At 40.1% G+C, this 16,956-nt stretch overlaps 1 protein-coding gene across 5 annotated transcripts in view; it reads right to left on the reverse strand.

Moving 5' to 3' along the window:
• The window catches only part of zgc:77784 (uncharacterized protein LOC402947 homolog), a 90,508-nt gene that overhangs the window by 40,933 nt on the left and 32,619 nt on the right, over positions 1–16,956 (reverse strand). For all 5 annotated transcript variants that reach the window (XM_044119085.1, XM_044119084.1, XM_044119082.1 and 2 more), the window contains 6 exons: positions 16,076–16,233; positions 14,116–14,236; positions 12,764–12,902; positions 11,717–11,844; positions 4,763–4,887; positions 848–1,019 (listed from right to left, as the gene is read on the reverse strand). In XM_044119085.1, the coding sequence (XP_043975020.1) occupies positions 848–1,019; positions 4,763–4,887; positions 11,717–11,844; positions 12,764–12,902; positions 14,116–14,236; positions 16,076–16,233 (843 nt within the window). The remainder of the gene's footprint in view (positions 1–847; positions 1,020–4,762; positions 4,888–11,716; positions 11,845–12,763; positions 12,903–14,115; positions 14,237–16,075; positions 16,234–16,956) is intronic.

The raw sequence follows: 16,956 nt of genomic DNA on the forward strand, positions 1-16,956 counted from the left end.
AAAAAGCCCCCTAAAACTAAAATCTACTTCTGCCCTCTTTGGAGGTAACAGCCGCCGTCAAATGAGACTGCGACACTCACTCTACCTCAGTGTGAAGGCATTTCGTCCCACTCCATAATCCACACTGGACGGTTTCACAGTATTGCCGGTTTGCTTGAGGTCAAGTCACATCATTTTAATTGTCTGTAAGCCCAGACTTGACTAAGTTGCAAAAGACATCTTTTTGTTGAGCTGCTAGAGACGAGCTTGCTTGTTCTCCCTGGATTATTCTCCTGCTGCATAACCCAGGTTATCTGTAGCTTAAGGTCACCAACTGAAGTCGTTTCCTTCAGGAATCTTGCATTGGCTTGGGTTAACATTAAAATAGCTTGATGATGAACCTCAACATTTAGATGTGACAAAACGCAAAAAGAAGAAAAAAAACATAGATCTGGGAGCAAACTGTTTATCGCAGCACTATATTTTAGTGGCGCTATCTCCGTTCTTCAGCGGCATTTAAAGCAGAAAATTAAGAACAAACACATTTAGAAGACTGAGGGAATGTAATTAGAAAGTTGCCGGCTGTAAAATGCAAAAGGGGGAAAAAAAACACTTCAGATGCAAACAGGTAGAGTTTAACGGGCTGCATAAAGAGGACAGGAGAAGGAATAAATCTGCTGTTTACAAGCTGCCTGAAAAAGAACATTAGGTCTAGAATTCATTGCTCATCCCTTATGGGGCCTCCAGCTGTGCCCTCCCTCTACCAGACCCCGTTGTTGTGCACCTACTAAGTAATTAATGTGTTTACCTTATTAGCTGGTGGTGAAGAGCAAACCTGGCAATGTGACCCTGTGGATCAAAGACGTACCTCCTTCCACCTCCAGCAGAGCCTTGGTCAGCACACTTCCTGCCACGCTGATGGCCTGGCAGACGTAGAAGCCCGAGTCCTCGGGGTGGACGTCCGCGATGATCAGCTCTCCGCTCATGGAAACGGAGTACCGACCGGACTGCGACGGTGGCTGACCGGGAAACAGCAGCATCTAGACACATCGATGCACAGGCCCAGTGAGAAAGACCATGTAGATTTGGTCCATTTAAGACGTAGGAGTTCTGAAGTTTATGAAAAAGCCAAAGGAGTCTGAGAAAAAAGCTCCCTGTTTTTCCTCAGTGTATTTAATTGGGATTTAATTATAATAGATCAACAAAAAAAACACAGAGAGCCAAGGCTCAGTCAGATTTGGTGGAAACAACACGAATGTTCCCAATTCTGCTTACAAATAACATCCCCAAAGCATGATGCCACCAACACCATGCTTCATTGTGGAAATAGTGAATTTAAGGTGATATGCAAGATAGTTTTCTGGCTCCTGTAATGTTTTCAATGTTAAATTTAGCAAAACTTGGGGCAGAACTTCCAAACATTTCCATCTCCTACATGCCCAGTAGCAAACTGCAAATACGACCTCTGATGGCTCTCCTCTTGCTCTCTCTTCCATAAGGGTCAGACTATTGGACTGAAAAACCACCGGTTGTCCCATCAGCAGATTCTGCCACCTGATCTGAGGCTCCAGACTGATTTAAATCATGTTCTTTAGTCTCCATTATCCTGTTTGTCCACACATGCTTTCCAACAAACCTGCACAGAACAGCTGGATTCATGGTAAAAACTAAAGTAAACACAAATTAACTATTTTCTAAATAGGTGCTTTAATTGAACTTTACTTGTGCTTTACTTGTGAAGGCAAGTAAAACTTGATTTTATTGTAGGGTCTTACTGTAAAGTGAGCAAAATACAAATACAAAACTTTCCACATTTCTGAGATTCCACATTTAAAAACACACACAAAAAAAAGCTTTTTTTATCATTTCTTTTTTTTTTCTCAATAGTTTGAACCCAGCATAATAACTGCAGCTTTTGCATCAGTAAAACCTGAACTACGTTTCTCTACAGTGAAAATTTTAATTAGCAAAACTTTTCCATCACAGAAAAAAAAAAAAAAAAAGGAATTTAAAGCTTTATTCCTCTAAAATCTAATAAATCAATGCAGCTTCAGCTCTTTTTTGTTGCTGGTAAGGTGTAAGAATGGGCTTTGTCAGGGAAAAGTGTCTTTTGTTCTGTTGTGTGTGGAGTGTTGTGTGCCTGGTGCAAAAATAAATAAATTTTCTTTCCCTTTAGCCTTCAAAAAGCCTGACTAGTTTAAAACTTAAGTGGAAGAGATGAGTTGAATCTCCCAATTAACTCTTCCTTTCTATTGTGCACAACACCCTGCATGGCTACACGCATTCCCACATAAAACCCTGATAAATAAATCTAATTAAATCGGAGCGAATAACCGGCATGCAAGGTGTTTGTTGACGATGTCCCAGATGTCTTGTAGTTTTGTCATCCTGTTTGTCCGGATGTAAAACGAGGGGGGAAGGGATCCATTCAGCCGACCACTTTATTCCTCTAAGAGGCTTAGATCTCGATAGATGGACCGAAGTTATAAGGTTACAGATAATCCTCCAAATAGAGTGAGAAAAACAAACAGCCAAGCACAACCGTAAGCGGAAGCAGGCATGTGTATTCGCTAATACTGCGTGGGGACAAAAAACCCCAACAAGAAACAAGCGCTGTATGTCAGTGCAGGTAGCTGCTAATTGAGCAGAGCTGAATTTATAGTCGGGATAATGTGGAAGCAGAGCAGTTTTCCTTGAAGTAGCACTTTCAGCACCTGCTAAGCCCTCCTTCATTCCTTTACTCCTCCAACTGCATCCGGATCATATTCCTGCCCACAGGGCGGGAGAAGGAGAGACTATGATGCTGAAAAAATGAAGTTTCTCTTAATCCTCAGTTTTCCTGCAGGAGCCTCAGGTTTAGTGCCAACACCGGCATGGAAATGATAATAATCCCCTCCGTCTCGACTACAATCCCCATTCTAGGCCCAGAGCATGATGCTACCTCCACCAGGCTTAACTTTGGGTATGTTGTTATTTAGGTAATGTGCTGTATTGTTTTGTGAGCCACACCTGCATCTTGAAAGGGCGACCAAAAGTGAAACCTTGGTTTCATTAGACGATGAAACAATTTTTCAAACATGCTTTTCAAAGATTTTAAAAATGTGCCTTTGTTAACTTAGTCAGGTTCTGTTGTTTTTGTTTATAATAAAATAGGCCACTATTTAGCTTCCATGACCAGTTTGCACTCTCAACCTTTCTAAGGGGTTAGTTACACTGTTCTTGATAAAGTCGCTATGTTTTCTTCTATTTGGTAACAGCCATCTTCTCCGTGTTCCATGTGTTTGCACACCTGATAGTCTGGAAGACTCGGATCGATTGGGGACCAAAATAGCAACATTTGCTATACTTTGAGCTGGTGCGGTTCGCTTTCACACTGCACTGTGTCAAACGAACTAAAACCTTTGAAAAACCTTTTCCCCTCCTCACCCGTGGTGGAGCTCTACAAGGAACCATTGAAAAACAGACATGAAAACCTCAGAAGACAACATGAGCTCAACTTCCTTCCTCACAAAATGTAAACAAAAATGGAGTTCAGTAGTTGTAGGATCTCTCATTTGACCACAAGCCATTTCTCCTTCTAGCGTTAGACTCATGTTTATTTTGGTTGTGTTTACCCAGAATGCTCTGCCCCATCGTCCACTTCCTGCTTTTGCGGTGGTCTCCAGTACATTTGATATTCACGCATAAATTCGAACGACTTCCTAGACAAACAAACTGCAGTGGAATTAAAGTCGACCAAACAGGGCTGATGTGAATTCACCCTGTTGACTTGGAGATTTTTTGGTACTTTTCTTCTGACTGGTACTTTTTGACAAAGAGCGATTGAAGCTCTGTCCAGGTTGTGACTTTTGCAGTTAAATGCATCCCAGGACATGTCAGGAAAAGCCTGTTTATAACACATAAGTTACATTTGGGGATCAGTTGTTGACTCACTTCACATTTTCATAACACAGCAACATCCACAATTATAAGAAGGCATACAAACTTACGCAACTACAGTTATTACATATTAGAATAAATTGGAGTATGTGTTTAGATGTTTGTCAGATTAAATGTGCATTTTTAAAATTACATCCTTTATGCAGGTATTAAACATACTTTTCATTAAACCCACATTTATATATTATAAAATGTTTTTTTTTTATTGGTCTGATGTAATATTTTAACTCCAAGTGTCAAGTTTTCATTTTCTCCAAATGGAAAAGTCATCCTAATCAGAAGAAATAAAGGCTTTTTAACTTCCACTTGTGCGTAATTAATCTATGTGTTTCACTTAGTGATGAAGTTCCTGAAATAAACGGGTTATTCTAGTTCCTCCCAAAAAGATTTCAGTTTGTTTCCATCAAGTTGTACAGATTATGCCACAGTATGGATGACAAAAAAAAAAAAGGTTTGCAACGATAAATCTTCGTCTTGAATTGGAAAAACCTTTTATATCCACTGTGTAAGATGTATTTTCCAGAAGGTTATCTCTGCCAGTAAGCTGCATGTGTAAAAATGTGCGCAACATTTGTCTTGAAAATGTGTTTTGAAGAGTGTGGGCAACTCAGAAAAAAAGGTGTCAAGATGAAATGAAAAAAAAAATAAAGAAAAATAAAGAAACCTGCACATGTTGGGGTGAGTCATTCTCGCCTTTCAAAGGGAGGTGTGAAACTCCGTTTATTGATATGACAAACAATAAAGAGCTTGTAAAACTGTTAAGACAGCTGACTCCAACATGTAAAAAACAACAACTTCAAACTTTACACTCACAAACATCTTGTTCTCTGTTCCAGCCTCTTACCTGGCTGCCCTCTTTCTGCCAGAAGATGGCAGGTGGAGGGTTTCCTGTGGTGCCACATTGGAAGGTTATGCTCCTCCCTTGGGCGGCAATCTGGTCTCTGGGCTTTGCAGTAATCTGAGGAGGCACTGGAAGGAAAGGGATACAGGAAGGATTATTAAGAGCCTTAATTCAGAGAGAAAATACCCAGCCTTTTCCGATCGCATCCTGGTGGATTAGCACTCACAAAATGTGTGAATGCGAATCGGATTGATGGATGGATGGATGGATGGATGGATGGATGGATGGATGGATGGATGGAAATGTACATTAGTGTTTATTGATTGGCCTGTCAGGGTAACACATTTTGATGGAGGATAATTTGTCCCCAAAATTACTGGGATAATATTGTCATGTAGAGACCATGTTCAACTAATAAAAATAAATAATAGTAATAGTATTAATGCAACTACACCCACTCAAACACACAAAAAAAGAAAAAAGTTTCAATTTCTAAAAGAATACTTCACAAAATGGCGGCTTTTCAACTAGGTTAAAAGCCTTAAACGGCTGTTGTCCAAATGGAAATTGCTGCGCTCATTTTAATTTATTGTGTAATTCATTGACTTAGTGATTACTGTGACAGGCTTATGTATTGATAAAGTGAAATGGTAACACACTGCTTTCAATAATCCACTGATTTTTTTTTTTTGCCTTGCAAAGACAGACTGCTCCCTCCAGAAGGGAAGGAGTCCAATTATCTTGATGTCTTCTTCATGACTGATGGTAGGATGGATTGCAAGATGGATAAATGGATCGGGGGGCTTTGTCTGTCTGTAGTGGTAAACAGAAAACCGAGCCAAAAAGGCAGAGCACTCGAGCTAGCACTCTATCTGGAGATAGAGATCACAAGTGAAAAGTCTTGATCCAAAATGCTATTGGCTGAAATTGGCTTTTTTCAAAGGCTCAGCCTGGGAGATTGGAAAGGATTCCTGTCACAGTGGAAAAGCTTAGCTGCTGCTGCATCTTTGCCTCAAAAAAGTCAACTAAAGCGGTTCAAGCACGTGACGAGGGATATCTCCTGAACGCCCAGCTTCAGATCTCATCTCACCTGGTCTAGAACAAAGAGGCACGTCCAATCGTCAATCAACCACACGTCGCCAGTAGAGGTTTCCGATATGGGCAAAGTGGGCAGATGCCCAGGGCAGTTTCTATTTTGGGGCGGCCATAATAGTAAACCGTTTTTCAGTTAAATCTGTAGCCTATTTCTGGCTTGAAAAGTAACTATTTCACAAAGTGTAGGACTTTTTATAACAGCTGTGCAAATTAATTTGGTTTTTTTAAGGGCAATGGTGTAAAACGTGTTTCTAAAAATAAAGGTAGATGTAAATTGACAGTTGAGCAGTGAAATGTGTCTTGATCAAAATGCAACACATAATTATATCAATGTTTGACTTATGGTACAATTTACTTTAATTGCATTTATTTTCTACAGTATTGTATACTTTTAACTGCACTGTATATGGTATGTTTGTCCCTTGCTATGTGTGATTATTGTATTTTATTATTCTTGTTTCTCCCACCTATTTTCAAATAAAATGTTAATTTTATTAATTTATTGGCCCAGGGCCCCAAACAAGCTAGAACCGCCCCTGTCCGTCGCCCCTCTGTTTGCTGAGCTTCACTGGCTGCCACTAATTCAAGTCACCGATGTTGGCCTAAAGCGTTCCCCTCACTGTCGTTATATCATAAATGTTTATTTGATGGGATTTTAGTTTTATTTCAAAGTGTTGGGTCTGAAAGCCGATTTAAATAAACGTAAAGGATTAAAAATGGCTGCAAACGTATTAAGTCTCTCTCCATCACAGCTGTTTACTCTGATGGTAATCGATAAAACCCTCATTAGCTCTTAACAAGGTGAATGGAAGGATCTCTTTACCCTTCTGAGCCGGTTTTGATCTACCTCCACTCTCTCATCCGTCTCTGATCATTAATGAGAGAAATCACCTCAAGCTGAACTGAAGAAAAACAAACGGGAGGAAAAAATAAAACCCTGACACGCAGCTCATCGACACAAACTGCCACCGTCCTCGTGTGACATTTTCTCTCTGGCTTATTTTTGGAAAAGGTCTCAGAGAGCTCTCATTTTCCATCTGAGGTCAGATCGCTGCATTATACATGACGTCATCGCGTCCGCCGAGGATTCACACTGACCGCTGCCCACTTCATCCAGCTGGATTGATTGGCTCACAGTTCCCACAGAACATGGAGCTTCTCCAGCCTGGATCCATCTGCTCTACGGTGTCTCTGCATAACGCATGTGAGCACAAACGCAGAGTTGCCCATCTGCAAGACCGAGGGGGCAAAAAAACGCATCGAGTAACTTTAGTTTCTGTTGGAATTATATAAGCAACACTGGTCCAATAACATCATCCTGACTAAAGGAATAAACTATATACTGACTTAAAGCTGCAGAATGTAGCTTTTATTTAAAAAAATATGGTTTTTACATACTTGCCATCAGGAAGAAGCTGCATTGTAGCAGAGAGCAAGAGGGGAGGGTGTGAGCAGCACCTCTACAAGCCTGATTGACAACACTAAGGCCCTTCTCCTGGCTCTGATTGGTTGTTTCAGACCCAAAGTATTTCTACAGATGACAGTAGAATCGCAGAGAGAAGGTAGAGTAGCTTGATTTTTGTCTACATAGTAATGTATAATGGCAGTTTTAACAAATATGTTAAAAAGTATATATATATATATACTTCTCTACTGTAGCTTTAAGACAAATAACCGTAGTCTAAAAGTTGATTCACAACCCAAAACACGAGGTAAATCCACAAAATATTAAAAACACTGGCGCGAAAACCAATAAAACTGGGTCGTTTGCATCATATGAGCCATCTTACAGTTTATTCAAACTGTAAATAAAGGAATAATATTTAGTTTATTTACCTTAGAAGCTTCAATGTCAGTCAAAAAATGTGACATTTGTCATCAACAGAATTAGATTTCTCCTATTTCACTAATATGCAAAGTTCTGTAAATTCACACTTATCAAGATCGTTCACAAACTTAACAATGCGCCACGCCCTGAAACTTTGTCAATTAAATTGACACAGATGGCAGAAACTTGCCCTCGATGATTAATCAAGAAGGACAAAAACTGCTTACAGAAGTTCGCCAGTGACTGGACTCGACCAAACTGCATTACTTAAGTTCTATCAGGTCACGGGGGCTTAAGTAATACAACTCAAAGTCGGCTGTTTTCAGTGTCAGTGAGGTATTTACCACAAAATAAAAAAAAAGCAGAGATGTATGTGTGAGCAGAATAAAAGGTAAACTGTATTTTCTGTAAGGCTGAACGCATTGAACGCTCTGTTTTATTTCTTTTATTTGTTTCCACCTCATTCAGTAATGGACCATGTAGCATTTTTAAAAATCTCAGAGTCAGGGTAAATATCGGCATTCTGTAGGAAATATACGCGCAGAGGCTGATGTTTGAGTAACGCTGGATGAGGTAAATGTGCTAAAAGCAAAAGCAAGCGAAAGGCTGTGAACTCGAGCAAACATTTTCTCTTCGTATAATAAGAGTAAAACCTGATTTACAGCAGCTGAGAAACCTGCGCCTCCAATAGGTCAACTATGAATATTTGGTTAGAAAAAATATTCTGAATTATGTTCTGATAGCTCTTCTTATCATAAAGGTCTTGGAGACAAATTAGACTACAAATGATGGCGAGTTTTTTTTTTTTTAGAGCAATCGAAACACTTTAGGCCCTAAAATTTTGAATTATGATTATTAAAATCCCAATGTACACAACAAATATCAACATCTCATCACAGGACCAACACAGATACACACAGACGAGTGAATGATGATTCCTGCTGGGACGCACCAGATTTGATTGGAGAGCCACTGGGTGATCCATTAATGGCTTTTCTAGTTAATTTATAACTGAATAAATGCGTGTTATAAACTTTAAATCCTACAGGTTCAGCTAGAGGAACAGTAGTTCTTACTCCTTTTGCTTCACTCAGCCATGTTGAACATTTTTGTACCATTTAAGATTCTCAATTTAGTCCTCTGCACGTTTTCATTTGTATTTTCTTCACTCAAATTGTGTTTTTCTCTTTATTGTCGCAGGGCATTCTGGGATACTGCCTAGCTATTGTGTTGTTTAGTTTTGTGACAGACTAGGGGGATTAAATCACTTTCTTTTTAAGCTGTATATCTGAGGGGTTCACCGAGATGTCACCTGGTTTTTCCCTGACTGCAGTCGAGGCAAAGAATTCAAAACAACAAACTATTGGAAGAGCAGAAAAATGAAACCTACATAATGATGACGAGGGGGCACAAAAATCAATCTATGCAGAGCTCATTGCTCATGATTTTAGTTTGTTTTGTTCAAGTTTTGTCATGTTACAATCAAAAACATCCATGAACTAGACAATATAAATAACTGCAAATTTGCAAAGTGGGAAGAAAGGAAGTCATCTATCCATCCTCCATTTTCTGCACCAAGTTAATGCATGCAGGGTTGTGGGCGCCTATCTCCGGCTGTCAGCAGGAGCCTGAATAAGAAAAAGACTTTACAAAATGTTTGTGTTCTCCGAGATCAAATCCAGGACAACAAACTGCTTTCAGAGGTAACATTACTAGTCAATAGAGTCTACCTGAGTGAAATTTATTATTAGCGTTCTAAACACAGCTGTTCAGTGAAGCCCTCAGACATCTGCTGGAGAGAATCAGTAAAAAAAAAAAGAAAAGAAGAAGAAGCATAATGAAAAGGAACAAATCACACAGGTTAGGAATGAAGATGTGCCGGAGTTTAAAGCAAGATTAAGTTGTAAAGGAGCTTTAAACACATTCAGTTCATGATCAGGTTGGACAAAGAGGGAATTATTCAGAGAAGCAACCAAGAGACGCATGGTGACTCTGGATGAGCTGCAGAGATCCACAGCTAGTGTTGGAGAATCTGTCACCATGGCAACTGTCAAATTTACAAATTTGTCTAGAAGAAAGCCTTTGCTGAACAAAAGCTGCCTTAAAGCTGCAGTAACTTTTATAAAGAACATTTTTTTACATATTTGTTGAAACGGTCACTTTGTCACGACAATAAGAGAATAATGATATGTGAAAAAAGATTAATTGTGTTGCCTTGTTGTATTTGTGTAGTTGAAGGTCTAAATAAAATCTAATCTAAATAAACATTTAAAAAAAAATAATGAGGTCCTCTGCCTCTTCTCCTTTCTGCCATCTGCAGAAATAAACCAATCAGAGCCAGAAGGAGGGATTTAATGCCGTCAATCATGCTTGTGTAGCAAATTGCCATTATAGAAAAACTGTTTATCCACCGTCATCGATATCTATGCTAGCTAGCCTGAGCATTCACAACAGTGGCGGCTGGGGGCAGCAGCACATATACAAGCTTGATTGACTGCGCTAAGATCCTCCTCCAGGCTCTGATTGGTTGTTTTGATTGAGTGGTGTATTTCTGCAGGGAGGAGGCAAAGGAGCTTGATTTTTTTCACAGATTATCTGTGTAAAAAAAATCAAGGCTGTCTCATGTTAAGCTATAACAACATGGTAATTGTTTCAAATTAAAAAAATAAATAATAATATTTGTTAAAGGTTACATACTGCAGCAGGGAGGAGGGGAAAACCTGCTAGAGGCGACAGAAGTCATGAGGCGTTTAAGGTCGCGGCCGTAACGCAAAAATTTGACAACGTTCCAGAACACAATTACTTCTGCCCCGCACTTTAAAAGATTTCTTTTTTTTTTTGAGAATTGATTTATAAGCTTCTTTATTCTTTCTGTCACCCAAAAGCTTTCATTTCCTCTTAAGGGGAAGCTCATGTTGCTTATATTTTAAATCCCGCATGCTTCTCTATCATAGTTTAAAGCATAACCACATCAAAGTAAAGCTATGTCATTATTTAACTCTGAGACATTGGTTGAGTTATGATTAAAACACTTTTCAGCTCCACTTTCTGCTGCTTGTAGCTGCAACCCAAGGCAGGATTTGCATGGTGTCACATTATCCTGACACACTGCCTTGGACAAGGCAGATGTGTGTAGAAGGAGTCCTTAATCTGGTGTTACACAGTCTGGGGCTTCCTTATGCCTTACTGCAGCAACATACACGCTGTCAATGTGTCAGCACCTAATGGAGGGACTTATTTACACCATTAGGCACTGATTGTTGCTTTTAAAAACCATTAGGAATAACAGACAGAAAATAACTTAAATTACCGAGACACACGAATGTCCTTTTTTTTCTCTCTTTCTTAGATAAGAATTAGATCTTGTGGACTGAGTGAAGTGGAATGATAATAGGGCTTGAAAAGTGATGGGTGAAAACTGATGAAATGGATGGAACACTGAGCCAGAAAATAAAACACACGGAAAAGTGTTTACAAAAAAAGAAGAAAGAAAGAGAGCAAGAAAGAAGGTTGAATAGAAAACTGTTTGGATTTCATTCGCTGTGATAAAGGCATTAGTGAATGAAGTCATCGCAGACTATTCAAACCAAGACGCATGACGAGTGTGTGGGGAGAGAAAGGGCACTGAGAGTTAGGCGGAGAGAAAGGGGAGATAAAGAGACTTGAGGAGAGAGAGAGAGAGAGCAAGAGAGAAAGGGGGAGTCGTGTCTTATTAATACTGTGACTGCTCTCTGGCAGTGAGTGAAAGTACACATCCATCAAACATCTGTCAAACAGCGTAATCCATACGGTTTAACATAAGCTGCTGGCACCACCGTCGGACCCACACAGATGCTCGCGTCTGAAAACACAGCAATCATCGGACCAAAAAAAAAGAAAAAGGAAAAAAAAAAACGGCAGCAGGATTTATATTAATAGAGCCGTCACGTGACCTCACAGGCATGGAAGGCCCTGGATTGGGAGCTCCTTTAGTGCATACTCAAGTACGCGTCTGCGTGCGGCCGTTACTCGGTATGAGAAGCGCGTGTTCTCACCGTGGACCTGCAGCATGGCCGAGGCTTCCGTCTTGCCCACGCTGTTCTCAGATGTGCAGGTGTACGTCCCTTCATCCTGCTCCTTCACGCGGAACAAACGCAGGTTGTTGCCGTTGCGGATTTCAAATCTGGGGACGAAGCGAAAGGGAGATACGGAAAAGGCTAACAGGGTGGACACACTCACACAAAACATAAATAAAATACTAACTGCACAAAGTGAAAAAAGCAATCTGCTGGTAGGACAAGATAAGATTCACCTCCTCCCTGTCACTCAATCTGAAGCCATGATTTTTTTTTTTTTGTTTTTTTTTTTGGAGGAAATTTCTGGAAACAAATAAAATGTCCTGGAAAAGGTGATAAATCGAGAAAAAAAGCCAGACTGAATCAGGCTTTATGATTAAAATAATTGCAATTGTGTTCAAATATACATTTAAACATCTGGCAATCAATGTCAATACAGAGCATGCAGTGAGTAAACTAGGTCCATTTAGCGTATTTAAAGAAATGAGTTCAAATAGTATGAAATTAGAGTGAAGATAATATGATGTAATTCCCATACAAAACTACAGATGCTATAGGTTTTACTTTTCCTTGGAATATTTTAGAGGATTTTTATACAAAACTCATCTAAATGCAAGAAAACTCAGATATAAATGGCAGGAATATATTGAAGCAAAGCTCCAAAGACTAGCAATAGAAAAGAGTGCAGAGTTTGTGCTGATGAAATTTACCCAACATAAACTGAATAAAGGTACAACTCTTTCCATGATGACGTCAGGAGCTTTTTATCTGGTATTTTGTGTAAACAAACATGTTTTAAGAACTAAACCATGATAGCCTCAGCCTGTCTATGTATTGTAACAGAAAAAAATGACGAAACTGTTCAATGCTGGGTTGTTTCCACCAATGAATGCTCTTTGAACTTTTCCACAAGCTAAACTAACAGAAAGAAAATAATTAAAGATCAAACCTGCTGCAAATGTGTGATAGATCTATTTCTAGCATACGTTTCTTCAGCGGTTTGTGCACATCCCTTCTGGGTCTCACCTCCCACGAGGAAGCTCCCCTTCCTCTCGCCGCCATCGCACGGTGGGAGCAGGATCGCCGTGGACCTCACACAGGAAGTCCACAGTCTCTTCCTCCATGACCACCTGGTTTACCGGGCGCCGTACCAACACCGGACGTTCTGCAGGTGCAGAGGCGGCATTATGCATGTCCACACAATATCAATTATTGGGCAGAATAAGCTGGAATGCTGTAAAAGTGCAAAACTCCTCACAGATTTCTAGGTTCAGCTTTGGAAACATGAAAACGAGTTTTCAAATGATTTTATCTGAAAGACGTCCCTATTTAAAAATATAATTCCATCATTTTAAGTCACAACAATTCACCAAATTGTTTACTGTTAGATTATCTACAACTCACTAAAAGATCGATAAGTGCTTAACTCAAACCTGTCTGGCAACATAAAGTACACTACAATACCGCATTGTGCTCCAACACGTTATAGACGTCAGTCTGGAAGGAATTCACAGTCATTTCTTAGTCTGCGGGTCTCAGGTAAACATTGAGCGTCGTTGTCCATAACTGTGACAAACCTTTCCCCAAAGGAAAGGTGAAACTAGCACCACCCTAGCTAGCTACCATCATTAGCTAGCTATCTGCCTATGTAAGCTATCTATCTAGGTAAGTTAGTAAGCTAGCTGGCTATTTGAAATTATGGCTACGTCGTCTCTTAGGCTCTGAGTCTCAAGTAAATAGTGAGAGTCATTGCTGTGATGAACCTTTCCCAAAAAAGGAATGGTGAAGCTAGCTAGCTAGACAGACAGACAGACAGACAGACAGACAGACAGACAGACGGATGGATAGAAAGCTAGTCAGATTTTGGAGTGGCCTAATAAAAATCATCACTGAAATGTTGTGACTTTAAAAATACTTCTCCAAAAGAGAGTAAGTCACAGTTTCTCCACAGTGACTTTAAAGACTCATTCCCAGTTACTGACAACCCTTAATAAAAGTTAGAATAATAGCAAACAGTGGTTTTGTTTTAGGGGAAATGTAATTTCCACATAGGGACAGAGTTTTGCCCTTTATAGATCATGATTTATTTAGTCTGGTCATTTTTGTTTGATGTTAACATTTGTTTAATGGTTTGAAAAATTACGGGGGTTTTTATTTGTGGGCTCTAGCATCCCTTATATCAGTGGTCCCCAACCTTTTTAATACAGCGGACCGGTAAACCCTTTGTAAATTTTCTGCAGACCGGTGGGGGGAATTGAACCCGCGACGGCCGCGTCGAGAACTCAAGGCCTCCAAACGTGGGTCACGCTGTCCCCTACGCCACCGCAGCACGCCAAAAAATTATGTTTTAAACTGAAGGAATCGGTTGGAGTTTTTACCGTAAACGACCAGCTCGGCAGGATCGCTGTCCCTCTCTCCCACCATGTTGGTTCCCACACACACATACATGCCGGCGTCGCTCTTCCTGGTGGGGGAGATCATCAGCTTGCCCCCTCGCATCTAAAGGAGAACATCAGCATAGAATGACAGCTCAGCTCAGAGTCTCCTGATGTCTCACGTATCCTGGATCGTTTCATCCTTTGATGGCAAAAATCCATATTAGGAAAGCTTTCCAGGAATAAATTATGAATATTTTATATCAAAACAACACGTGAATCCTTGTGGTTTTCCTACAAGCGACCCAGTGAACTATGTGTGTGTTAAAATAAAGTTTCTCCTGCCCTTAGACAGCCACTGCCTGTATTTCAAAAGTATACTTTCAGCAATCTCGCAGTCATCTCCGGGTTTTACACATGAGGGAAGAGGACGACAGGGATCCAAACATTTTACAGGATAACAACATGTCTGCCCTGAATTATAGTCTTTTGAAACTATAATTCAGGTTTCAATTATAGTTATAATATGATTTTCATTTAGAAATCATATTCTAAATGATATTCAAAATATCATTTAGAGATATTCTAAATGAATATCTCTCCCTTTTGTAAAAAAACATCTCTCCTTGACTTCGAATGCCACATTATACATGAGGGTCAAGGTGAGAAAAGTTAGATAAATCCTTTTCTCTGTGTTTTGTTCAAAGTGACATTAGCTATTGCTTTGAGCTTACTATGAGTCAGCTAAAATACATTTCTGCTTTTTGTTCTGCTACAATAAATGCAGAAGAAATCATAGGTTGTAAAGAATTAGATTATCTTTTACTAGTCAGGAAGTGCAGAAATGTACAGGTCTGATACTCAAACTACAAACTTTAGATAGTTCATTGGGTTTTGCTGCATCACTACGACAGCTAATTTTATATTATTTTTTGTACAAAAATAGTGCACATCCCTGTCTCAATATTAGTTTTTTAATAAAACAATTTCATTTAGAGAAAAAAATAATTGAAATAAACTCCACAGTCAAGCTAAGATCAAATCTGGTTTGGATTTGCTAATAGTTACAGCCCCTAACAAAAATGTTCACATCCCTGGAACTTTTCACCACGTAGTCATGATATGACCTCAAAACTCAGGGCATTTTATTGGATTTTATTTGATAGAACATTACTGTAGCTGACAAGTCGAAGTAAAAGAACACATGGTAAAAGATGAACTCTTTTACCATGTGTTGCAACATTGGTTACCATTGGTTACCAATGTTACTAAGGGTAATCAGTGCCAATTATAAATGTTAGCATTTATAATTTAGCCAACACGTGAGTTCAGGCACTAAGTTAACAATATCCTGAATAGCACTTTTTTCAATTCATAACAGCCTGATTTACTGACAAAAAGTGATTAGAAATGAATAACATATTCTATTACTCGACAAAGACCACAGGAGCTGGAAATGCTGTAGCCGTTCTGTGGATGAATTTGGAAAATGAAGCCAATTCTTTGTTGGTCCTCTAATAGCGTGTTGGAGGTTTTTCCTTATCCAGCTCCTGTTTGTAATGTAGGAAGTTCAGGAAGATTCAGCAAGTTGAAATCATCTGTCCAATTTATTAAGGCCAAACTACAGCGCTGGTCCATCACCATGCTTCCATAAGGGAAACACATGAAATGGCACCAATTTCCAGTTCCTTTTCTAGAGCATGTTCCTTTATGAAGTCATCTCCTTAACCTCACATGTGCATTTGCGTGTGTGTGTGTGTGTGTGTGTGTGTGTGTGTGTGTGTGTGTGTGTGAGCATGCAAACAGCTACAAGAGAGACAGAAAAACACAGAATCATTTCTCCCTAACAAGAGTTATAACTCTTGTTAGGGAGTTATAATACTTGATAATATATCAAGTATTCATGGATATATTATCATCAAAAAGAGAGAGTTTAAATTCGTGTTCCTGCGTTTGTGCTCACCGTGATGCGGCCGTCTTTGCTGCTGACGCGGGCGTTGTTGCGTTTCCAGAAGACGGAGGGTTCGGGGTGACCCCGTGGGGGCACGCACTCCAGCACCGCGGGCTCTCCGGCGGCCACCACCACGTCGCTTGGGGCCTGCCGGAAATCATCTCTCAGGACTGAAAGAGAAGACGACACGCAGAGGCAAAACTCGATTAGCTTGAAAGGCTCTGCGGGGGGTCTGATGCATTAAAACACACAGACGGGGAGCCAGCAGGTCAAACATACAACCAGCTTCATCAAAACATCATCGGTTTGTTTGTCTTGGAAGTAGCTGCCACATTTTTTCCTTTTCAGGCTTGATCGAGCCTCCTGTTTGGGATTGAGAAAGTTCATTATTGCACATGCATGACTGCTCAAATCCCCCTTGAACATCCTTCATGTTTCCCCACTCCCACGTCCTGGTTTTCCTCTTCTTCTGCTGTCAGGCCAGACTGAATAATGCACATCCTTCAGTTCAACATGAAGCAAACAAATAATAAGGGCGCATTTATAATTTAGCCAACACGTGAGAGAGTAAAAAAAAAACTGCTCCAGCGCTGAAGAAGAGATTTAATTCACTCTTCTGTGGCGGCTGGAGTCAGCAGTGAGCGAGAAAGCCGATCCCTCGGAATCGGAGCAACCCTGCAGATGAGGACAGGATGAGAGGTTTGACACGGCGACCTCTGATATCCTCTAATCTTTTCCTGTGATTGACAGATGAAAGCCTCGGCTTGAACCGTGAACCGAGCCTTCTCAAGAGAGGAAAAGAGGGAGAAAGAGAGAGACTCCTGTACAAATGGAAACTCGTATTTTTAAGGCGCTGACAGCCTTACACTTTCAAACACACGCAGACAGTGGCA

The sequence above is a fragment of the Gambusia affinis genome, linkage group LG06 (assembly GCF_019740435.1).
Source record: "Gambusia affinis linkage group LG06, SWU_Gaff_1.0, whole genome shotgun sequence".
Taxonomy (NCBI): domain Eukaryota; kingdom Metazoa; phylum Chordata; class Actinopteri; order Cyprinodontiformes; family Poeciliidae; genus Gambusia; species Gambusia affinis.